Here is a 24756-nt window from a genome sequence, read left to right on the forward strand (position 1 = left end):
TAGGAGATTGTATTTAGGCTGTAAATAAACAATGTGAAAAAATTTTGTTATAATTTATTATAATCTAAAAATTTTGTCACTGTCCAAGAGCAACGAACGGAGAAACAAAAAAAAATCCTATGTTCCAGATCTGGCTCTGCCACAGTGAACTGTATGACCTTGGGCCTTTTCCCCATTTGTACAGAGGTATTAGAAGTAACTATCTCTAAGGGGCCTTGCCACTCCTACACCTTCTATGACCTCATGCCCTGTGGAGCAGCTAAGCTCCCCAGAGCCATACCTTTCCACAGGCCCTCCGCTGAATGAGAAGCCAGGACTGGAGCCAAATGGCTCTCACCCTTCCCTGGAGGTGGCCCCACTGGGACTGCACTTGGCCAGCTTTCTCGTGAGCTGAGCTGGGGTGCTTCCCTGCCCCAAGAGGCCAGTGCCCTGGGCCCTGGGTGCTGTGGCCTGGCTGGATGATTTGTGTCTGGGGACAAATCTGTGGAGGCTCAGAAAGTTTCAGTAGCATGCCTTGCAGGTGACAAGCAAGCGCCCTGAGCAGTAAGTGTCAGCATAACCACATCCCAAGGGCTGGGTGGGCAGCAGCACGGTCCATTTGCATCATTGTGTGTGCTAGGGATCTTCCAGTGATGCTTTCTGCACTGTGCTTATCCTGGCCTTGCTTGTAGGGCAGCAGTTGAGCACTCTGCTTCTCACTGACATGTCTGATCTGCCTCCTATGTGTCTCATGTTTACTTGCAGTGTAACCAGATCCACCATGGCCTTCGTTCTGGCATTGTCGTCCTTGGAAATGGGAAAGGCATCATTCGGAACAATCAAATCTTTTCGAATAAGGAGGCTGGCATTTATATCCTATACCATGGAAACCCCATCGTGAGGTATGTGCTGCTGTGCCCAGACCATCCTGCTCACCCTTGGTCTCTTCTTTGCTCTGTGATCTGTTTCCCTACTTCCTTTCTTCCTTCTATTGGAAAACATACTTTTTTATTAAAACAACTGTACAGATGCAAACAAGAAAGAGCCTTCATCCATAATCCCACAGTAACACAACTGCTTTTGTTTCTGTGTTCCCTCCCAGGTAACTATGTGTAGCCATTCTATTCAGCAAACATTATAGTAATGGTAACAAAGGTAAACAAGGGGCAGACTCTGCTCCCTAGGAGCTTACTCTAGTCCGGAGACATAGGTGCCCAGAAACAACTCCAAGGTAGAGATGTCACAGACATTTCCACTCACCTGACAACACAGTTCAGTCGATAGTATCTACCTGGGATGCTGTGTAAAGAACTGGGGACTATATCTGGCCTCAGCATGAAAGCATGCATGGGTGGGGGGACAGTGTTACCACTGGGACTGTGGATCTGCCATCCTAGCTACTGTGTGGGGCAGACTGTGATAAACGCTATCGAAATGGTTCCAAGAGAGGGAAGAAATCATTCTGGCTAGGGGATATGGGAGGCCCTCAGTTAGGAGGTGGCTTTAGAGTTGGACTTTGAAATATGGTTAGAACTTGGACGCTCTTGGAAATGGGGAGAGGACATTCCTACTAAAGGCCACATCAGCAAAGGCAGCAGAGCACAGCAGATGCCACTGTGGCTTGAGAGAATGTCTGACACAAGTTGAGACATGGATGTAAAGTACGTTACATTGGGACTGCCCCAGAAAATCTTGGGTTCTATGGCCATGACCTTGTGTTCCCTGTGTAGCCCATCTCTGCTATGCAGCATAGTGAAAGGGATGGTAGAAAGAAATCCTTGGGTCAGATGAGGAAGGTCTTAACGTGGGCCAAGCAGAGAAAGGTAGAGTGCATTCTGTGTAGATAATGGAGAATCATTACAAGTTTTTGAACAGAAGTCTTACACAGTTGTGTCTGTGCTTTAGGAAAATAATTGGCATTAATGTGTGTCAAACACATTCCGAAGTTTGTCTTCCCCTGCATCATTCCATATGCACTTTACCATGTTCTTGCATGGCCTTTATATTTATCACTTGGGCAAGTTTCAGAACATTCCACTAATTTGATAGTTGCTAATTTTTGAACCAGTACTCTTACTGTCAGGCATCTGTTTTTCCACTGTTGTAGATAGCTTACTAAATACAATTGGTGGCCATAAAGCTTTTTTTCATCTTCTGTAGCAGTGCCTTAAGAGTTTGTGCATACATGTAGGCTTGTGACTCATTTAACACACATTTAAGTGTTTACTTTATGTAAGGGTACAGCTACATTGAAAAGTGTATTAGAACAGCCTCTGCTTCATGGCGTTTACAGTCTCATTCTGGAGACAGACACACCAATTAACCATGAGGGAAGACTCACCAAAACGAGAACTTCAGTAGGTCTCCATGCGAGTGCCAAAGGAGCCCACAACTTGAGCTGAGCGCGTCAGTGAAGGGCACACGTGGAGCTGACAATGTAGTTGTGCTTGAAGGATAAGTAGGATTTGATAGCCAGGGAAAAGGCACTCTGGGCCCTGGGGTAGTGAAATTTGGGGTATATACTGGGAAAATGGTAAAAATGTGGTACATCTGGGCACAGTACACTGGGAGGGGGATTGAGTAGATCAGCCTACAATAGATTGATGCTGGGGCACAGAGGACCTCAAATACCAAGTATGGTAGGTACAATAGTGGCCCTCCAAAAATGTCCATTTCCTAATCCTGAAAACTATGAATATGGTATCTACCATGGCAAAAGAGACTTTGCAGAGACGGTTAAGTTAAGGATCTGGAGATGGGGAGCTGATGCTGAGCCATCCAGGTGGGCCTGGTGTAATCACACAAGTCCTTAGAAGAGAGGAGTGGGAGGGTAGCAGTCAGAAGGAAATGTGGTGACGGAAGCAGAGGTCAAAGCAATGGGGCCAGAGGCCAAGAAATATGGGCAGCCTCTAGAAACTGGAAAAGATAAGAAAGGGCTTCTCCCCTGGAGCTTCTAGAAGGAATGCAGTCTGCTGACAACTTGATTTAGCCCTATAGGACTCATGTTGGACTTCTGACCTCCTAAACTACAAGATAATAAATTTGTGGTGTTTTAAGCCACCAAGTTTGTGGTAATTTATTCTAGCAGCCATATACCAAGCTAGGAAGTTTGGATTTGACTATGGGTGCTGGGGAACTACTGAAGGGTTTTGAGTAAGAGTTCTGCAATTATATCAGTGTCTTGGGTTTTTAAACCATAGTTGCTTTGAGAGAATAGGATGTGTTATATTCCTTTATGCCTGTAATGAAAGGTAGGAATCTGGGAGAGGGCACCAAATGAATTTTGAGATCCATAAAGTAACCTGGATAAGGCAAACCACAGCGTATTTTTTTTTGCCAGTAACAGTTTTATAACCTGTTGTGTTTCTCTTTTTGCCTTGGCTATTAGACAGACGCACAGGGCTCAAACTGGTTCATCCACAGTAAATATCGTACCCTTGGTTCTTGGAACAATGATCTGTCACCTTTTCTTAAATGTTTCCTGTACCTTTTTAATCCTTTTTTCTGCCCTCTGTATGTACACACACACATACATGTTTCTCCAAATGGCCATGGATCCTTTCTGAAGATTTATGCTGAAAATACACCAGCCCTGCATTTGCTGCTATGACATAGCTGTCGGGAATATGGATGAAGCATGCCCTAGCCCACGGGTGCAGCCAACAGGAAATTCTAGAAACCCACAGTAATCATCAGTTGATCGAATTACAGCCAAATCAAACAGATCCTTCAGATCTGAGGAAAACTAATGATGTTTTTAACATATGTCACTTGTTCAACTCCAAAAGTGCACAGTGTAGATGCATCTGACATTTGGATTCCCCAGCATCAACATAATTTGCTGAGTTTTCCTCCAAGGAGGTAGACGATTTGGATCCTGCCCTAGGAGATGGGAAAACTTACCAGCCATCTCCTATTCAGTGATGTTCTATTGGGACCAGGCCATCTGTTAGGCTCTGAAGAGCCCGATAAATATTTGAACCCAAATCCCAATTCCTACATGGTGGGAAGTGGGAGGGCCACCTCCTAAGAGGAGGGGGGTAGATGCCCTTTCAACAGGCAAGGAGATCACAGCATTCCTGTTAGTAAAAATAACAAACAGCAAGTGAGTATCCTCCAGGGATGACTCAATTCTGCTAATGTATGGATATGACTGGCTTTATTTTTACAGGCAGGAAACCGTGGTGCAGAGACTGGGGAGAAATCCATGTCCTTTAACATACCCAGGTGTCTGGTTTTGAGGAACTCATTTGCAAGGCCTTTACAAGGCAGCAAGGGCTGTGCGTGTGTCTCTAAGCAGGAGTATGTCTTCCTACATCCTTTTGTGGCTAACCCAGCCCATGAGTTTTCACATACATGTTATCTGATGTTCTTGAAAGTCTTTTTTAAAATCTGGTTTTCTTTTTTTAAGGCATCTGTTTTTTCCCCGTACCTTACAACAGTAGTATACACAGCAGTGTAACTCCTTTCAGGTTCCTGGACCTGATTGCCATGTGTGTGCTGTGGGGGGGGTTTCCCTCACACACAACACCAAGCAATTCTCAAACATTAGCAGTGTCTGAGAACTCAATCACTTCTGACCCATCTGCTCGGAAACAGCACCAGATTCCCTAGGTTAAGGGCTCCGTCCTACAGAACATCCTTTACCCACGACTCTACACACTGGTTGGAAGCCTCAGGCATTTCCCTGGGCTGCTGATCTACTGGCTAGACTGGAGGTTCCCACGACCTCCCCCTTAGGTTCGATTAATTTGCTAGAGTGGCTCCCAGGACTCAGGAAGACACTTACGTTTACCAGTTTAATAAAGGATACCGTAAAGGATACACGTTAATAGCCAGATGAAGAGCTCCACGGGGCAGGTCCCAGATAAAGGAGCTTCTGTCCTTGTGGAGCTTGGGGCCTGGCTCTGTGGACCATGGACACGTTCTGGTTCCCCAAGCATAGCAGCCCTTTCCAACAGAGAAGCAGGATCCAAGAGTGTAATATGTCCTCGGGGGGTTTTGTGAGGGCTTCATTGCCTAGTCATCACTGACTAAATCACTGGCCACTGGCTGGCTCAGCCTCCAGCCCCTGCCCTTGGGTGGGTCCAAAAGTCTCTTGCTAACATGACAGGACAACCATCTCACCTACAAGGTTCTGAGGTGTTTCAGGAACTGGATGAAGACTAAATATACCTGGGAAGTATATATTTGGTCATCTGAATGACCAAATATGTATAAATCATTGTATCATGGCATGTCATTATTTTATGTTGCCATTCAGTGGAAAGATGATTAAGTTCACAAAAGAGAAGGTAAAAAGTAACTGCTGGATACAAACAGAAACTGTAGGCTCATTTCAGGCAGAGTCACAAGTAATTCCCAAACAAGCTTAACACAGCCTCCTAAGAACTGACACCTCCAAGACTTTTCCGTGACCCATGTACCATGATGACATCCACTTAAAATGATGCTTATATGTGGGTGATGGTCAAGAGAGGCCACAGAGGTTTGGATACTATCGTTTCTGTGACCTAGTTTAAGGTTTCGTTTTGGTCGGGTTGTCTCAGTGGTAACTAGATTTATCGGCAGCAGGCTCCTAGGACTTCATGAAGTGCTTTATGCCCCTGTGAACCTGAGCCATCTGGGGAAGCCCACAAAAGGCAGTCATCCTGGGTGGGCATCGTCTACAATGTATGACACTCATCCGGTCTCACCTTTGTCTTGTTCTGTTTTAGTGGGAACCACATTTTCAAGGGCCGTGCAGCCGGCATAGCAGTGAATGAGAATGGCAAAGGCTTCATCACAGGTAGGCATGGAACTGTGGTCCGCCAGGCCAACATCCCCCCAGTCCTTCACTTAGACAGACTGGCCTCCTTCCCTGAAGAGTAGGATGGCATTTGGCCAAGCTTATCGGGTGGAAGGCCTGGCAGGGAGGGAGTGTCTGCTCTTTGCCAGGCCTGGTGCTTGCAAGATCTCACTGGATGGCTCACATAACAGTCAGAAACACTTAATGCCATACAAGTGATCTGCATTCCTCCTCTTGGCTATTGTGTGGGCTTGTGTCTGCTCTGGAAATCCATTCCTTCTGCCTGGCCAACTCCTACTCATCCTCTTGGTCTCAGCTTCAATGTCACTTCCTCAGGGATGCCTGCCCTGACCTCCCATTATACACATAAATTCTCACTGTACCCAGAAGGCCTGTTCTACAGGACATTTTACTTAATTTCCTAGTCATTTGTCTAATGTCAGTCTCCTTTGCTATAAGGCAGTAAGCTCTGAAAGGCAAGGATTAAGTCTGTCTGGGACATCAGCACAGAGCAGAGTCATACCTAGAACATAAAACAGACAGGAAATACTGGTTTAGTGAATCCCCCTAACTGAATCCTGCCTTCCTTCAATCATCAGACATTTATTGAGCACACTCTATTGTGCAGGAGCTAGGGATACAGCATTGAACAATACAGTTATCATCTCTGCTGTCAGGGACTAACATTTTAGGAGAGGAAAAAAAATAAAAGCATATATTTACATGCAAGAAAAGTTCATATGTGAGGGTGATAAGTGCCCTACAGATAATTAAAGGAAGGTGAAAGAGGGACTGTGTGGGTATTTAAGATTGTGTGGTCAGAGCAGGCCTTTCTGAGAAGGGTAGCATGTAAGCCAGAGCCTGAATGACAGGAAGAGGCCTGGGGAAAGAATTAGAATCCCACGCAGAGCCGCCTGTAGGTAGAGACTTGGCGTGCCTGAGAAGCGAGTAGGAAGATGACTTGTGTGACTGGAGTGCGGTGAGCAAGGGGGAAGGGCTGTGTATGTGATGGGGTCACACAGGGTCTCCGGAGCCACTGCACTCCAGTGCCAGTAAGCTGAGAGTCTGCCCTGCCACAGCACTGGGGCAGCAAGGTCCCAGGACCACCCCTCTGCCTTGTGACTCTTCAGCCCACTCCCAGAGGTGGTGGAGAGGGAGAGGCGGGAAGACTGGTCTGTCCAGAGCTGAGACTGAGGACAGGCCCATCCCTCCCAGGCCTGTGGGGGAAAGGCTGGCTTCCGCCTCAGTTCTCTCCGAAGCAGCCCCCAGGATGGGTACCCTGCCTGGCCCTGGTCCAGGGACTCCAAGGCCACCATATTCTTAGTCATCAGCCCTCAAAGCCTCTGGCTAGTGGGTAGTGGAGAGAGTTTAAAACAGACACAAACCCTGCCCCTGGGGAAAGTAGACAGCAGACAAGTCCCTGAAAAGTCCAACCAGACAAGATTTAAGGTGCTGACTGCTCACAGGGTAAGTCTCTCTCTCCACCACCTCTGTGAGCATCCATCCAGTCCAGGCTGTCCTCTCAGCTGTCCAAGACCTCATTGCTGGCACTGTAGGTGGCCCTGGGGTCTTAACCTCTTTTCTGACTCTCCATAGAAAATGTCATCCGTGAGAATCAGTGGGGAGGTGTGGACATCCGCCGCGGAGGGGTCCCCGTTCTCAGGAGCAACCTCATCTGCTTCGGCTATTCAGATGGTGTGGTCGTGGGAGATGAAGGCAAAGGACTGATAGAGGGAAACACCATCTATGGTGAGGAGCATGTTCCCTGGGGAAGGGGCTTGGGGTCTGCCAGCCTGGTAGGCAGGATGCCCGGGTCCCCACTCCAGTTTATGGGTCCTGAGGAACAGCATCGATCCCAGGTCACAGCCAGACAACCTCCTCAGAATGCAAGAGCCTGTTGTAAATCACCTTGTAATCCAGACGGACCCTGTGGGGCCAGCAGAGTTTTATCCCCATTTAAAGTAACAAAAGGCAGGAGGTGGACCTTTTAAGGACAGGGTCATTTCAGCTCTGACACATGGGCATCTAACTCCTCTTCATCCCTTCTTTTGACCCAGAGAACTGGAAATATGATGGGAGAAATAGGATAGTCACAGAAAGAAAACTATTCTCACTTACTCTTGAGTTTGGGCAAAGCCTTAAGCTTTCTGGCTACATCAACTGATGGTTGTGGTGGTGATGGTGGTGATTTTAGCCCTCAACATACTCATGATGTAGCAGAGGGGCTGGACTCTGGGAAGGCTTCATAGACATTATCACATTAGATCCTCATGACTGCCTTCTGAGATGGGTAGTTATTAACCCTTTTAAAAATAAAGAAACTGAGGCACAAAGAGCTAGGGCTGGGATTCACCTGAGGCCACCTCCATCCCTGTGCAGGAAGGGTTGTGCTCGGTGAGCTGAGGACCCTTTGAGTGTTTCAGATCTAGAGGTGTGGCCTTGAGCATTCTCAGAGCCCTTTTACACCCTGTGCGATGATCCCTGTTGTGGGGCTGACCTGGTGGTGCTCTTCCCTCCTGTATGAAGGAGAAACCTGCAGCCAGAGCCATGAAGTGACTTGTCCAGGGCCATAAGCAAATCAGGGACTCTGTCTCCCAGGCCAAAGCCTTTTTCGCTTCCCCTTTTGAGGCAACACTAGGTGCTGCCTCACCTGCTGCTGAGTGTGGGTGACCAACTCCTTTCACTGTCCCAGCTAATAAGGGCTGTGGTGTGTGGATGATGTCATCCAGCCTGCCCCACGTCACCAGCAACCACGTCAGCTACAATGGCCTATACGGAGTGGCAGTGTTTAGCCAGAAGGATGGCTCTGCTGAGTTCCCTGGAGGCCACGGGGCCCAGGAGAACTTCAGCGAGGACGGGGATGCCATCCTTTGGGAGACAGAGCTGGAGAAGGATGACGACCCGCTGCGCCGGCCCATCACCATAGCTCTTGTTGAGTCTAACAGTATTAATCACAACGGAGGTGAGTGTCCCCCTCCCCCTCAGCCCCTGCTCCAGAGCCTTCCGTGCTCTCAATGCCTTAACAGTCCTTCCAGCCCCATCAGCCACTTACCTGATGCCCCAGTGCCCTGGACTTCATGTTCCCTGAACCTGAATCTGTTATTTCCTGCTCCCATCCCCTGCCTTTCTCTTGCCTGAAATTCCCTTTCTCCCATCGACACATCCCATACACTCTGAACCCCAAAGCCCACACTGTGAATGCACCCTCTGTCCTTTTCCTCCTTTGAACCATGCCCTCCCCTATACCCCCAGGCACTTACTAGAGGCATAGGATTGTATTTGTTTCTGTGGCTGTTTCATCAACTCTTGATCTATGAACTTCAGGCAAAAACTAAGTCCCAGTCCTGTCAGGACCCCAACCCCACACTCGGCCTATACATGTGCAATCAATTCTGAAACACAGTTTTCACATTTTAATATCTCTAATGATATGCATCTTGCAACTGATGGCATATTGTGGTTTACTGATAATTTTTCTTTCTTAGAGATATAGAAAATTAAAGTGTTATCTTAAACTTAATAAAAAATGACAGTAGACATTCAATGTTCCCTGTATTGAAAAAAGCTTATTGTGGAGCTCTGCAAACTCTAGAGCTCCCACACCTGTCAGAATCGCTGCCAGGGCCAATGGAGGAAGGCTTGTTAAAAAATTGGGCCCCAGTAAACTCGTTCCTCTGGGAGTGGCAGAGGGCAGGGAGATAAGTAGTGAGCAGTCTCAACCCACTTACCCAAAAAAATGAGTTCTTTCTCCTCCCAGTTCAGGGTTTCCTCCATGTGGCCGTGCTGTTTGGTAGGGTAGGCAACGCTGCATGAATTCACAAATACTTGATGTATATGTCCTATTCTCAACTAAGCAACAGGCAGGTGACACCAAGAGGTTCAAACCTGCAGGCTTACAACTCAAACTGCTTCCATGTGGGCCCCGTTGCTGGCCTCCCCACAGCCCCCTCCCAGCCTGATGCTGCTTGCTCTCGCGGTAGGTGGGTGTCAACCCCAGGGAGTCTTCCTCCTCACCCCAGGGTCCACCTGCCACGCAGTCTCTTTGACCAGTCAATGCAGATGTAAGCCTGCTGATTCTGCTTTTCTACAAGCACATTTTGTCTCTTAAGCACACACAACCCCTGATAACATTTTCTTCCCAAAATTTCAGATACATTTTAGGCATGTACTTAGCTTAACTTTTATACTCAAGATCTATAGATTTTTCCATTCTGTCCCAAAGAAAATGGCCCAAAACAGTAGGGAGGCAGATTCCAGTTCTATGGGAACAAACACAAAACCAAACAAGGTCACTTTCCAGCAAGTCCATCTGTCTGTCTAGAGGCATGATGGGAGGCCTTGAACAGGTGGTGAGCTCATCACAGGAGGTGCAAACGGCAGTAGGATGATGTTGTTGTAGGAGGCAAGAGCCCGGGCCAGATAACCAGCTGAGTCTAGGCAATCTTCCTGCAGCGTGTTTCCTTGGCTATGTTTAATGAGGATGTAGTTCACAAAAAAACAGTTTTCTTAATGTTTCTGGGTTTCCTCCAGTCATCCAGGCTGGAAGACTTAACTCCCCAGGCTGGTTCTCAGTGTTGCTACCTCCCCTTCCCTATGTCTCTCCTGGGGTGCGCAGCTCCAGGAAGGTTCTTCCTGACTGGTGTTACCAGGGCTGAGGCTGGGACCACCCTATGCCTTCTCTGCCTCCCAACCTCTCTGCCCGTAGCCTCGGGACTCTATGTCCAGAGCAGCGAGGCACTGCACGTCATCACCAACGTGATCCATGCTAACGGGGACAGAGGCGTCACCGTGGCCCAGAGCGGCCAGCTCACCCGCGTGGTCAACAACAGCATTTCCTGCAACCGCCAGAGTGGGGTCAGGGTCGAGGCCCAGTGCAGGGTGGAGCTCCGGGGCAATGGCATCTACGACAACAGAGGCTGTGGCATCGTCACCAAGGGCGACAGCACCATTGTCATCGAAAACGACATCATCGGCAACCGGGGCAGTGGACTGCAGCTGCTGCCAAGGTCCGACACGAAGGTGTGTGTGTGCAGGACATGGGTGGCGCCTGTCTGCAGCTCAGCACAAGAAGGGTGATGGGAACACTTTTACATAAGGGGACACATAACAGCTGGGCCCTGAAGGACAGACAAAAGTTACCAATAGGAAGCCAGGATCTTTGTGATCTTCACATCAAGGTGAGGGTTATTTCAGCTCCTTCCCCTAACAGAGTATCTCACACACAACCTCGTGTGCAGTACGTATGCAGTAGGTACTTAATGGGGAGCCAGATCTGCCACAGGACCTTTGCATACATTATTCCCTATATACCTGAAATGCCCTCCTCCCCCTTTGGCAGTCACTTTCTTTAGGAGGCCCTCTGTACGCCCAGGCTGTTTGAGGTGCCCCTTTTCTGGACTTCTCTGGCACTAATGACCACCCCTCCCTCACAGAGCATTTCCCACAGTGCTTCTGTATCCGTTCTTTTGTCTGTCTCACAGGACAGTGAGCTCTGGGCTCCCTTTTTATGCACAGCATGGTGTTGGGAGCTGGGGTTTAAATGCTGAGCCAAGCTGACCCAGTCCCTGCCCTTGGGAGGCTATGATTGCAAAGCCTCTTTCTGACTCTGAGATTTCATGAGTAATGACTTAGGCAAGGACTAAAGAATTCCTTGGCTGTGTGTCTGAGCACTGTGGGAGCAGGAGGAGTGGGGGACATGCTGTGGCCACAGCCGAGCTGCCAGTGGCCCTGGCCTGTGGCACCACCTCCCCTGCTCTGCATCTCATTCCTACAGCCTAACTATCACTTCTTCCAGGAAACGTTCCCAGCTCCCACGTGTGCTCTTGATGTCCTTTCCGAGCTCCTGTGGCTCAGTGCTGACCTACCTAGCATGCTCTTACCCCTCAGTTTTATAACTGGGGGTTCACTTACTTGGCTCCCCCACCACTCTGGGAATCTCTGAGTTGTGATAAGCTCTGGCACCTCTTCCAGGTAATAAAGAACCGGATCCATTCATTCCGGGCCTACGGCATTGCAGTGCGGGGCCGTGCCAAGGCCCTGGTACAGGAGAACATCATCTTCCAGGGCAAGGCCAGCAAGACAGTCTTTCAGCAGATCCCCAACAACCGAGAATGCATCATGCAAAACAACAAGTTCTTGGTCTTCAAGAAAAAGTAAGTACCTGGGGATGACTGAACTTATCTAGAACCATAGTGAGGTCACCGGGGAAGCCTACTGCCCATGCTCCCTGCAGTCCTGCCAACTTTCAGCTCTGGTCAGGTAAAAGCCTGTGTTTGGGCTTTGTGGTGGGCCTGGGAGGACCTGCACTTGACTCCCTGGGAGGGAACAAGCTTTAAGAGTCGGGGGTATATGGTTTCAAATCTCAGCTCTAACCGGTTACTAGCTGTGTGACCTTGGGCAAATCACTCAACATCTCAGAGTCTTAATCCAGTTACTTGCTGATGGACAGTGACTGTATCAGCCACTGTGGTGGGGACTTGATAATGAAGGGAGTCTAGTAACCATGTTGCTCATGTAATTTTACATTAATGATACCAAAAAAAAAAAATCCAGTTACTATAATATGCTTTGTAGCATAATACCATGTGACCTAGCAGAGTATCTGCTCTATTGCAAAAATGTTACTTGCTGCTGCCATTATTGTCATGTTTTTAGTACCTCTGCCTCAGTGTACCACAGTTGCTTCATACCTATCCTCCCCGAACCTCTGTCCTTTCCTGCTCCCCATTCCAATGACTTCGACATCCACTCTGTTCTGGCAGCAAAAACCTTGGCCGCCACCTCCTAGCACCAAAGGTCAGTTACTAGGTCCTCTTGATTCTGCTTCTGAAATGCTCTGGTATCTGGCACCTCCTCTTCCCAGTCTTGCTCAGGTCTCAACACCCCTCTCCCTAATATGGCTCCTATGACTGGTACATCTGCTCCAGGGGGTTGTGGATGGATGGTTTCTGATTGGCTGGTGCTCTGCTATACTGTTGTAAAAATAATTTATATCCCTATTGTTATTGCTGTTAATGCCCCTGTCCTGGTGAAGCAGCCTCCTGCCTGTCTTCCTGCCCTCAGGCAACCCCCCACCTCACCCCTGCAGGTCCTATGCATCCTGCCAGGTTAATCTTCCTAAATCAGTTCTGGTTATGTCATATCCATGGTCAAAAACCTTTGATGGGTCCCCTTTTGCTATAGCACTGATCTCTACTCTTACTATATATACTCTCAGGAAAAAGACTTTTTGAGGAAACCTCCTCATATATGTATGTTTATATATTCATAACATTAAAAAAATAAATACAAGTTCTATTTTCTTCTCACATCCCAAGAGATTATATTGTGGACTCCCTGAGGTCTACTTCCTCCTACCCTTTAGAGACCGCAGGGTACAGGATACAGCCCAGACTTGTCGGCCGGGTCAGGTCCTAATATTCCTTCCCAACCTTGTCTTTTCATCACTCCTTTTCAGGAGCGCTCTGCTGCCAAACTCACACGTGTCATTCTTTGAACAGGCCTTCATGTTTCTTACTCACCCCACAGTAGTCAGCCTCTGAGTCTACCCACACATCTACAATCCTACTCCTTGTAATATTATAAAGGTACATATTAGGCATTGTTATGTACCTGGGTTAAGCAACTTAGGATCTGGTGTGTTTAAGAGGTGGTTTCTCGTTACTCAATAACACAAGCCCTTACCAGGCTTCGCTATCTATTGTTTGAATCCTTGACCTTTCATAATCTCCACAAGAGCCTACAAACCCACCAACTTCGGTCCCATAGATTTTCATTTTCTGGAAAATCATATAAAATAAATCATAAAGTATATGTAGTCTTGAGTCTGGCTTCTGTCACTTAGCCTAATGCACATGAAATTCACCCATGGTGTCCCTCTGTCATTCATTCTCTGTTGCTGAGTGGTGGTCCACTGTATGGATGTATCCCACCATCTGTTTATCCTATGCATCAGCTAGAGAGTATTTAGGTAGTTTCTAGTTTGGGATGATTATGAACAAAACCTCTGTAAACATTCCTGGTCATATAGTTGGGGAGAATAGGAGAAAATGAAAGAGAAAAGAAGCCAGCCACTTATCTTATCCAGATCGTTATAAGGATGGGGAAACAGGCACTCGGCCACGCTTGCATGCAGAACTAAAAGTTACAGCTGGGACTAGAATGCAGGGCTTTTGTCTCTTAGCTTTATGCATGTCTCAGCTCCTAGGCCAGCACTAATTAGGAGACAAAACTCCCACCCAGATTTAGTCAAAGGTAAGACGGTGCAAGGCATTCAGCAATGTTCTAGATCGAGTTCACTGACTATCATTATGTCCCTCCAGATCTGACACATGGCGCCTGGTGAACCCACCAGCACGGCCTCACCTTGAGAACTCTCTCCGAGGCCCATCTGCAGCCCATGGTGGGCAAAAGGTGACAGCCATGGCAACTAGGATCACAGCCCGTGTGGAAGGTGGTTACCACAGCAACCGCAGCATCTTCTGCACCATCCTCTAAGGATGGAGTGCCGAGTGGGGCAACTGGAGGGCTGCCCGAGGACTCGCAGGAGCATCAAGCACACACCCTGCTCCCAGGCTCAGGTCCTGGCGGGTGTTCAGCCACTCTAAGGGGTAAAGGCCTTTGGGATGGAAGTAGCAGTGCCTAAAAGACTCCAGGCCCCTCTCTATACCCTTACCATAACCCTGAAAACACGGGATTTAAGGACAAGATACCTCCAAAACCCTGAATTCAGCTCCACACTTTCAGTAGAAAAGAACTTAGACATGTTTGACAGGAGAAAAAGGAACATAAATTGGAGCGTTTCCAGTCACCTAACTCCTACAGAGATTATGAAGGAGTGGGCATATTGATGCTGAAGCTTTGCTCAGGGTTCTTTCTCTCTGAGTTACAGGGAACCGCATTTTACACACCAAACCCAGACTGTTGTCATAGAGCAGATTCACCCCTACTGGAAGGGAAGGATTCTGCTGTAGTGAGGCAGGAAGAGACAGCTGCCCCAGAATCTTCCCCTTTTCTAGACCACACAGGCCCTTCAGGGACACCTTCATATCTTCCCCACTGCCTGAAGAGGCTGCAAGAGTTGTCTGATTTCCTTAAGGACACAGTTCTCTTAGACTTGGACCTATAAGAAAGAAAGGAGCTGGGGATAGTGAGCCTCTCTTAAAAGGCTGCGCAACAGCTGACAAGGGACATGCTGAAAACAGGAGGGGGTGTGCAGAAGGGTTCCTTCGAGTGGTTCAGGTGCCAGGCTGGGCAGTTCAGGGATGCATGTGACTCCACTCTACCCTCAAGTTGCTCCCACACTCCGAAGGGTGTTAGCTTGGTGCCTGCCACACAAGGAGTCATCAGTCCCACAATCTCCGACACCAGTTGCCGCTCCTGGGCCCCAGGCTGGTGGAGATGGTGTCAAGGGCCCCTTGTCTGAATCCATGCTCTCTCATGGATAACCTCCTGCCTTTACTGACCCTCCATGATCTCCCACTCTGTGCCTTGGCTTAAGCCCTTTCCTCTTCCTGGCATGCTGCCTACCCTGAGTCTTCCAGGGTTAGCTCAGACACTGCCATCTCCACAGCGCACTCCCTTCCCTCCAGCTGACAGTGTTCTGCCCCGTCTCCTTCCCCTCTCAGGTACTAGGCATTTTCTGCCTTGCTTTGGAGTTCTCCAGGTCTGCCCAACCAACTCACCCGTCTGGGAACTCCCTGAGGGTAGGGCCAGGGCTGGGGTAGCATCAGTATCCTGAGTGAGGAGAAGGCAGCAGCTGACAGACGGGCTCCGCCTGCACAGTCCCCCCACTAAGCCTTTCAGGTAGGGCCTTCCCCAGCCTGTTGCAGTTTCTGTCATGTACCTCGTGATGGCCTCCAGGCTGGTTTGGCCAAGCCCTGAGCACTGCTGTCTGGGACTGGGGTAGGAAGGGGCTGGAGGGAGCCAGGAACACTGGCTTCTCCCTGAGGACTGTGGGCACGAGCACTGTCCTTTGCACTTCTCTGGTGGTGGCCCCAATGTGAGTCGCTGTACAAAATGCCTTTTTTTTTTTGGTAAGAAATGACTTTCCTGTGAAAATCTCAGCAAACAAAATAAAGTTCTATATTTTAAAAAAGGCCCTTTTGGGAGACTTTCCTTGGTCTGGGTATTTGCTGGAGTTCTGGGTGGCTGAATGCAGACCTGGCCTGCTCCACCTTCCCAAGGCACCAGTGCTTCCACTGTAGGAGAATGGACAGCTTCTCCATTTACCCTGTTCCCTCTGCGGTCCCAGGTTCTAAGGACCATCCTGTAGTCCTGCCTGCCCCAAGAACTTTGTGAAGAATAACAGTCATTGTCCCTGGTTTGGATGGCTCAACAGTCTGCAAAGGTTTATCAGATCCATGAGCACATTTTTCCAACTACAGTCACTCAACATCAGAGTTTTTGCCATATCCACATTTACCTAAGGAGAAAGTTAGTACTTGATATTTCTTTTTGAATCTTTTTTTCATTTTAATTTTTTTTAGATTTACAGCAAAAGTGGAAACAAACATAGGGAAATTTGGGTAGCGAGCATTATGGGAACTCTGTACTACCTATTACTTACATCACATTAATCTGGTATGTTTGTCAAAACTACGAAGCCAATATTGACACATTATTAACTAATGTCCATAGTTTATTCAGCTTTCCTTAGTTTTTACCTAATGTCCTTTTTCCATTCCAGGATCCTACCCAAGACACTTAACTTTGCTGAACTAAAAAAAAAAAAAAAAGGTTTATGTCACTACTACAAAGCAAAGCTAGGATTTTCTAATACTACTAGAACAAACTATTAAAATGAAAATATTCACAATCCACAAATAAAACCTGTGTTGAAACCAGACATTTGGGGGCAATGTGTTACTACAGTTTAGCCCAGCTAACATAACTTCATTGGCTGCATCCCATGCCACTGAGGTCATTTTGCGTTCCATCAACAGTATGCTAAACACTAATTTGCTGAGATCTTGCCCCGGTTTTTACAGAAGGAACTGAGACTCTGAGTGGTGATCTTTGTTAAGGCCCAGGAGGTGAAAGTTCACAATTAAATGTTAGGAGCTTGCATGGATTGGAAAAATATTAAGTCATACTACCCAAAGCAATCACAGATTCAATGCAATTCCTATCAAAATACCAATGGCATTTTTAACAGAACTAGAGCAAAAATAATCCTAAAATTTGTATGGGACCACATCAGACCTCAAAGAGTCAAAACAGTACCAAAAAAGAACAAAGCTGGAGGTCATCACGCTTCCTGATACGAAACTATACTACAAAGCTATAGTTACCAAAACAGTATGGTACTGGCACAAAAATTGACAACCAGATCAATGAGACACAATAGAGAACCCAGAAATAAACTCATTTACAATTTACCAAAATATTAATATATGACAAAAGGACAAATTACAATGGAGAAAGGATAGTCTCTTCTATAAAAAGTGTTGGGAAAACTGGACAACAAAATGCCAAACAATGAAACTGGATCACTGCCTTACACCACACACAAAAATAAATTCAAAATGGATTAAAGACATAAAGACCCAAAACCATAAAACTCCTAAACAAAATCAAAGGCAGTAAGCTGCTGGATATCAACATTAGTAATTTTTTCCTGGTTGTATCTCCCTAGGCAAGGGAAACAAAAGCAAAAATAAACAAATGAGACTATCAAACTAAAAAGCTTCTACACAGTGAAGGAAATCATCAACAAAATGAAAAAGTAACCTACTGAATGGGCTAAGATATTTGCAAATGATGTATCTGACAAGGGGTTAATATCTAAAATATATAAAGAACTCAAACTCAATACCAAAAAAAAACAAAGAATCCAATTAAAAAGTGGGCAGGGAACCTGAATAGACATTTTTCCAAAGACATACAGATGGTCAAGATCACTCTCATGAAAATGCCAATCAAAACCGCAATGAGATATCACCTCACACTAGTTAGAATGGCCACTATCCAAAAGACAAGAAATAAAGCGAGAATTTGGAGAAAAGGGAACCCTGGTACACTGTTCATGGAAATATAAATCAGTGAGGACATTATGGAAAACAGTATGGAAGTTTCTCGAAAACTAAAATAGAAACAGCATATGACCCAGTAATTCTACTTCTGGGATTTACCCAAAGAAAACAAAATCACTAATTCAAAAAGATGTATGTGCTCCTATGTCTACTGCCACATTATTTACAAAAGCCAAAATATGGAAGCAACCTAAGTGTCCGCAGACAGATGAATGGATAAAGATGTGCTACATATATACAGTGGGCTATCAGCCATAAAAAAGAAAGAAATCTTGTCACTTACAACAACATAGGTGGACTTAGAGAAAGTGAAATGATACAATTACCTATGATTTCACTTATATATGGAATCTGAAAAAATGAACAAAAAAAGGCAGAACAGAAGTGGACTTGTAAGTAGACAGTGAACTGGTGGCTGCCATAGTGGGGTGGGGGGATGAGCCTAACAGATGGCAGGGGTAAAGAGGTACAGACTTCCAATTATGAAGTAAGGTGAGATGAAATGTACAGCATACGGAATATAGTCAATAATACTGTAATAACTTTGGTGAGAGATGGTAACTACACTTATGAACATTTAGTAATGTATATAATTGTCATCACTATGTTGTACTCTTGAAAGCCACATGCCTTAAACCAATATAATTCTGTATTTATCAACTATACTTCAAAAAAACAAAAACAAAACTGAGTCCATAATGACAACTAAATTAAAAAAATGTTAATAGGAGAGAAAAGAAGACCCCTCTTTTATTAGAATGCCAATAATAATTGTATAAGAAATGACGGAGTTAGAAAAATCACCATTTTGCAACCATGCTGGTAACTGATTCATCAAGTATCATCAATTGAGGGTAAAACTCATGGATGACAGTTTGATGAGGAACAGGATATTTAGCCTCAAAGTATCCCTACACAAATTTACCTATTAATTACAAAAAGGAAAATAGTAACTTCAAGTGGAGAGAACACAACCTTAGCCAGGTAATAAGTCAGCAGCAAGAACAGAACAAACCAGTACCAGGTGCTTCTACTGCGATACACTTGGGACACGGTATCCGTGATACTCCTGCCAAAAAATGTATATCCTCAATCTAATCATAAGGAAACATGAGACAAACCCAAACTGAGGGACACCCTACAAAATAATCAACCTTACTCGAAAAGTCAAGGTTGAGAAAGTCAATGGTTTTCAATTAAACAAGACCAGAGGTGTGATGGACAAAACTGAGTATGAATTGTGGGCTAAATGATAGCACGGTATCACTGTTTTATTTTCTGCTTTTGGTAAATGTACTATGGTATGGAAGAGAGAGCTCTTACTCACAAGGCCTACACACTCAAGTACTTACCCATCAAAGGGTAAGAAACTTCTCTCAAATGTTTCACAGGAATATGTAAATATATAAGCAACAATTAACAGGACAACACATTAACAGTTGGAGATTATATGGTTCCTGGTACTATTGCAATTGTTTTTAAGTATGACATTGTATCAAACCAAAGTTTTTAAAAGAAGACCCTTAAAAAACTTTATCTAATTAGCTACTTCCAGGATGGGGTCCCCTGCAAGTGTGTTAAATATAGTTTTTTGACCCTTCACTGTTAACTGTGGCCATAGACCAGGGCCACAGGCAGAGACTTCCCTCCAGGGAACAGATTTCATTCTGTTAATCAATACCTGTAAGTTAAAATTATTCCACAAACTGAAAATCTTCCTAAGGATATGAGTGTCCAGCCCACAGTCCCCCTCTCTTCAAAGAGAACCTCAGGAGACATTACAGCAGAAAATTTGTGGGATGACGTTATCCTCTGTGAATGTATTAGTAAAGAAAGTTTTTTAGAGCTAGGAAAAAACCTTGCAATTCCCTTATTCTGCAAGCATTAACTGAGAACAGGCCTGCCAAGCAAAGAAGGTGTGGTTCACACACTGACTCGGTCACCAGACACTGACTGTCTTTATGTCAGGCACAGTGTTAGGCACTCAAGACATGTTCAAATTGAACAAGGGCCCTCTTTTGACCCACAAAGCCCTTGCTGTACAGAAACTTGCTTTTCAGTCAGTCTCTGGGAAGGCATCACCTACATCTAGTGAGGTATACCCATTGTCACCAGGATAGGTATTTCTTTGCCATCCTGGACTTTCTGCCCTATCAATATCATCCCCTTTTGTGTGAGTGAAGACTAGTTGCTTCCCCAGTAGGACAGAGGTTGCTGTCTTTCAGAGCTGACCCCTGCCTTCTATGGAACTTGAGCAAGACAAAGCAACTGGGCTGGTTAATCACTTCCTCTGACTGGGCTCCCGTTTCAGCAGCCTCAAACAGCCTGGCCTCTTCTGGTGATGCCATCACGCCAGTGATCCCAGTCAGCTACTGATAAAGCCTGAACCCTCCTCCTCCAGCCCTACTGGGCTGTACCCTCCCTCTTTCCATGTACTCCACTGGTCCTTCCAGACCTAAACATGGCACTTGACATTTCTCCTTATTAACCTTTGTCCATTAGATTTGACCCAGTGTTTGACTAGATCTTCTGACTCAACTTCCCCAGGCCCCACCCTCCCACATGGTACATGTGAACCATCTTCCATTTAAAATCACAGCAACACCAAAGGAGAGAGATAAAGTTCAATATGGCTATCACTTCACATTTCTGCTTATAAGCAGGACTGAGATCCTGGCTTCTGGCTTCATACCCATGCCAAAGCAAGTCTTTTTACCCCTCTCATTTTAAAAGTAAAAATGGAAATGAATAGAAGCAGTGGCTATGATGTGGTCAAAATGAGCTGTCTGGAAAGCGCACCTCTAGGTGATTTTCTTCCTCTTTGATGGGCGGTCCGAGGTCTGGGCTGGAGGCAGTGGGATGGACAGAGTGCCCAATTTGTGATCCTCCTCCCCAGCGGCTGCTAGAGACACCTTTCTTTTAGAGATCTTCAGCCTCATGGCTTTTGCTATCTCAATCATCCTAAGGAACAAGTACACAAAACAACAGTCTCAGTGTGACTGCTCAGGGAGGCTTGGCAGGAGGAACCAGCACATTCGTGCTCCAGGCCACAAAGACAGAGTCCCTGAAGCAGCCACCAGGAGCAAATCCCTCAGCAGAGAGGCAGACCAGATCCCCACCAGAGTCATTAGGAAGACAATGTCATCTTTACATACTGCTATTAAGAAATATTCATAAATGTAATGGAAAACCAGGTTACCTAGACCCTATTAATAACTTTACTTCCTATAAACAGGAGCAAGCACTTGCTAGAATTTTACAGGCTACATGTATCTGTTTCTCTCTTTTTGCAACCTCACTGCCTTTGAGACTGCCATCCATGGACGGCCTCATGGACTGCTACATGAGTCCACACAATGGTGTTTTTCACAGGCTTTCTTGTAACACATCAGGTCCTTGGGTGTCAGATGCCCTTGAATCACCAACAAGAGCCAACACCCCCCCCAGTCCTGGATCCTGAGAGGTTCTGCCCCTACTAGTCTGAGTCCCTCTGAGCAAGGCTAGAGAGCCTTAAAGGTCATCCCTACCAACTCTCCCAATCTGGTCAGAGAAGCCCAGATGAGACCGCCCTGCCAAACAGTAGCCCTGCCTTGCCTTGAACACCTCCCCTGACAGTCCCCTCCATGTGACTCTGATAAAGTATGTTTTTGCTAAGCTGAAATTGTGTTCTCTTACTGCTTTCATCCCTGAGAACCACACAGAATCCCTCTTCCCAGCAACAGCAATTTGGAGACTACAGGTTGCTCAGTTACACTGGGTCAGAATACTGTGGGAAGGTGCAGGTTTGATGCCTAACTCTTCCCCTCGCTTGTGTGAGCTTGGATCATCACTGACTTCTCTGAACTAAATATCCTTTAATGAGTTTTAGGGAAATCACCAAGATGCTGTGAGATTAAATACTGCGCTTAACATAAACAAGCCGCTCCATAATGTCTGCTGCTCAGCCATTGTGGGGAGTGGGCTATGCCCTTTCCCCCACTTGCTGATGTGGCGGGAATGGAGAACAAAGAACATCCTGTTTATGCATTCCATGAGCAACTGAAGGAGCCCTGCTGTGCCTACCTTTGCCTGGCTACCGCTGATGTCAATACTGTGCTTGATTGTCTATTGGATAATGCTATTTCCTGGGATAGTGTGCTTCTTTGCTGTATAAATACTCTGGACTCTAATACAGCTTTGCTGGCAACGCGCAGGAGCATCAGCCCTCCCAGTTCTTTCTCCCCCCTTTGTTTTCTTCGCCCCACTTCCGCACTTCAGGACCTGCTCGACTTAGCGCGGCTGGACCGCGTCATGTGGCGCCTGAACAGGGACCTGAAGGAGAGGGAGAAGGTGAGGGCCACCACGTTGAGAAGAGAAAGCCCTGGCCAGGGTAACTAGAGAAGATGCGCGAGAGAAGAGGCACGCAAGCAATGTGGATGTGGTAAGTGATTTTTCTGGGAGTCCAATATGGGACAGGCAGGAAGCAAACACATTTATGGCTGCAGGCTGAAGAAATTATTGGCTATTAGGGGAATTATAGTAGGGAAGCCCCAATTAGAAAGATTTTTAGACTTTATTAAGGAATTCTGCCCGTGGTTTCCAGGAGAAGGGACAGTAGACATAGATTTATGGAATAAGGTAGGAGAGGGATTACAAACTTATTATTCTGCCCAGGGACCAAAGAAGGTTCCAGTAGATACTTTTGGACTGTGGACCTTGATTAGAGATTCTTTAGATCTTAGGCATGAAGGATTTAAGATAGAAAATGTGACAGAGCATGCCCTTGGTACGGGTCAAGCCACTAAGGAAAATGAAAGCAATCTTGCTTCTCCAGCTATCTCCCCATCTGCTCCGCCATTAGAAGCGCCGGAAGGGCGGGAGCCATCTTATCACGAACCGGACAGCGGCTCAGACAAGGGGATGGAGGAGGAACAGAGCCCTCTAGTGGAGGAAGCTTTAGTTCAACTTTGTGATAAGGAGATACAAACAATAGAGGTAGCCTCCATAGGCTCTAGCAAGAAAGTTTATCCATCCCTGCTCACAGTAACGCGGACAGTCGCCGCAGACCCATCCGGAATACCTTTCAAAGAGCGGTGGAATGAAATTCAGGGCACCCTGAAGCGGCTTACTTTAGCCTTAGAAGCGCAGCAAAAGATGGGACAGCCACACCCCGAGAGAAGAGACTCCCCTGTGAGTAAGGCTGAAACAGCTCCCCTTGAAAGGGCAGGTTTTGATCCTGTTCAGCCTATATCCTCAGAACAAACTAAAGAGAAAACAGTGGAGCGAAAGACAGAGAAGGGTTTAGAACAGAAAGAAAAACAGCCCATAGAGTCTAAGGAAGAAAAGCCTCGTGTGCTCCCAGTTAATATGCAGAAGAGACAGAGAAAGGTTACTCCTCTTGAGGCAGTACTACAAGAAGCTCAAGATCAGGGAGAGGACACACAAGAATTTTTTGCCTATCCAGTGTTAGAACAGCCAGGTGACAACGGAGAGGTATTCAGACAACATGTGCAATTTCCTTTCAAACAGTTGAAGAGCTGCAATAAATATGGCCCCACTGCTCCGTTTACATTAAACATCTTAGAAGCTATGACTACAGAGGCATTGCCCACGGGAGACTGGAAGTCCTTAGCACATGCATGTCTTACAGGGGAAGATTATCTGCTATGGAAATCAGAATTTTATGAGAATTGTCAGAAAACAGCTAGGACTAATGCTGCTCAGCAAATACCCATTGTTTTTGACATGTTGGCAGGAGAGGGCCAATATGCTGAGGTAGATCAACAGTTGGTCTTTCAGTTAACAGTATATGCTCAAACAAATGTGGCAGCTAAAAGAGCATGGAAGGCTCTCCCAGGAAGTACTAGTAGAACAGAGGAGGTCTCTAAAATCAGGCAAGGGCCTGATGAGCCATTTCAAGAATTTGTAGCTCACCTATTAAAGACAGCAGGGAGAACATTTGGAGAATCAGAGTTTAGTACCACCCTAGTCACACAGTTGGCCTATGAGAACGCCAACAGTGCCTGCCAAATCACCTGTGGCAGATGGATGTCACGCACATCCCTGAATTTGGAAAATTATAATATGTTCATGTTACCATTGACACCTATTCAGGTTTCTTGCATGCTACCGCTCTCTCTGGAGAATCCACTTCACAAGTTATTCACCATTGCCTCTCTTGCTTTGCTGTTATGGGCATTCCCAAGCTGATTAAAACGGACAATGGATCTGGCTATACCAGTAGCCACTTTCGCACATTTTGTGCGCAATGGGGTACTGCCCACAAGACAGGCATCCCCTATAATCCCCAGGGCCAAGGCATTGTTGAAAGAGCCCATGGCACTTTGAAAGCCCAGCTCAATAAAATTAAGAAGGGGGAGTTATACCCCGTTACATCTTTGAATTATTTATCCCATGCACTCAATATTTTAAATTTTTTAACTCTAGACCTTGCAGGATGCAGTTCCGCAGAGCGCTTTTGGTGCTCTGGCGGTCATCCGCCCCTCACACAGGTGCGATGGAAAGATCCTCTGACCGGGGCGTGGCAAGGTCCAGATCCCATCCTTCTTTGGGGGCGAGGACACGTTTGTGTCTTTCCACAGGATGCTGAGGGCCCGAGGTGGTTGCCAGAAAGGCTGGTGCGTCATGCAGACCATATTCCTCCTGATCCTGCTCCAGCTTTGGAGGGCCCCAGCTGAAGTGCAAGTAGCGGAGCAAGCAGTTCAGCGCATATATTGGGTGTATGTTCCTGACCCTCCTCTGCTCCATCCAGTCAGTTGGAAGTCTCCCGAGGTACAGATTTACTCCAATGATTCTGACATTTTGGGAGGCCCATCGGAACACCTAGCAATAGGAGCAACGGCACCTTGCCTTCTGACCACCCTGTGTGCAGTATGCTTACATCTTCATCTTCACTTAAAAATGACACATTGCCACTACCCTGGACAAAGTGCAAGGGCTCCCCTTCGCTTGCGGGTG

At 46.5% G+C, this 24756-nt stretch overlaps 2 protein-coding genes across 17 annotated transcripts in view; one reads left to right on the forward strand and one right to left on the reverse strand.

Annotated features, from left to right (window-relative positions):
* FBXO10 (F-box protein 10) overlaps positions 1–14587 on the forward strand; it is a 45920-nt gene extending 31333 nt beyond the window's left edge. For all 7 annotated transcript variants that reach the window (XM_036996539.2, XM_017677583.3, XM_017677582.3 and 4 more), the window contains 7 exons: positions 745–881; positions 5697–5767; positions 7364–7516; positions 8460–8729; positions 10473–10786; positions 11738–11919; positions 14089–14587. In XM_036996539.2, coding sequence (XP_036852434.2) covers positions 745–881; positions 5697–5767; positions 7364–7516; positions 8460–8729; positions 10473–10786; positions 11738–11919; positions 14089–14263 — 1302 coding nt within the window. In that variant the 3' untranslated portion in view covers positions 14264–14587. The remainder of the gene's footprint in view (positions 1–744; positions 882–5696; positions 5768–7363; positions 7517–8459; positions 8730–10472; positions 10787–11737; positions 11920–14088) is intronic.
* The window catches only part of POLR1E (RNA polymerase I subunit E), a 93287-nt gene that overhangs the window by 55078 nt on the left and 13453 nt on the right, over positions 1–24756 (reverse strand). For 7 of the 10 annotated variants that reach the window (XR_012127314.1, XR_012127313.1, XR_012127312.1 and 4 more), the window contains exon 12: positions 20599–20760. Coding sequence is in view for 5 of the 10 variants with exons in the window: in XM_073227462.1 (XP_073083563.1) it covers positions 20601–20760 (160 nt within the window). In the remaining 5 variants the exon portion in view is untranslated. Of the gene's footprint in view, positions 1–7342; positions 7829–9935; positions 10885–16215; positions 20761–24756 lie in introns of those variants that run through there. The other 3 variants (XM_073227465.1, XM_073227469.1, XM_073227450.1) reach the window with 3 other exon arrangements.

Source organism: Manis javanica, chromosome 2 (assembly GCF_040802235.1).
Source record: "Manis javanica isolate MJ-LG chromosome 2, MJ_LKY, whole genome shotgun sequence".
NCBI classification, from domain to species: Eukaryota; Metazoa; Chordata; class Mammalia; order Pholidota; family Manidae; genus Manis; species Manis javanica.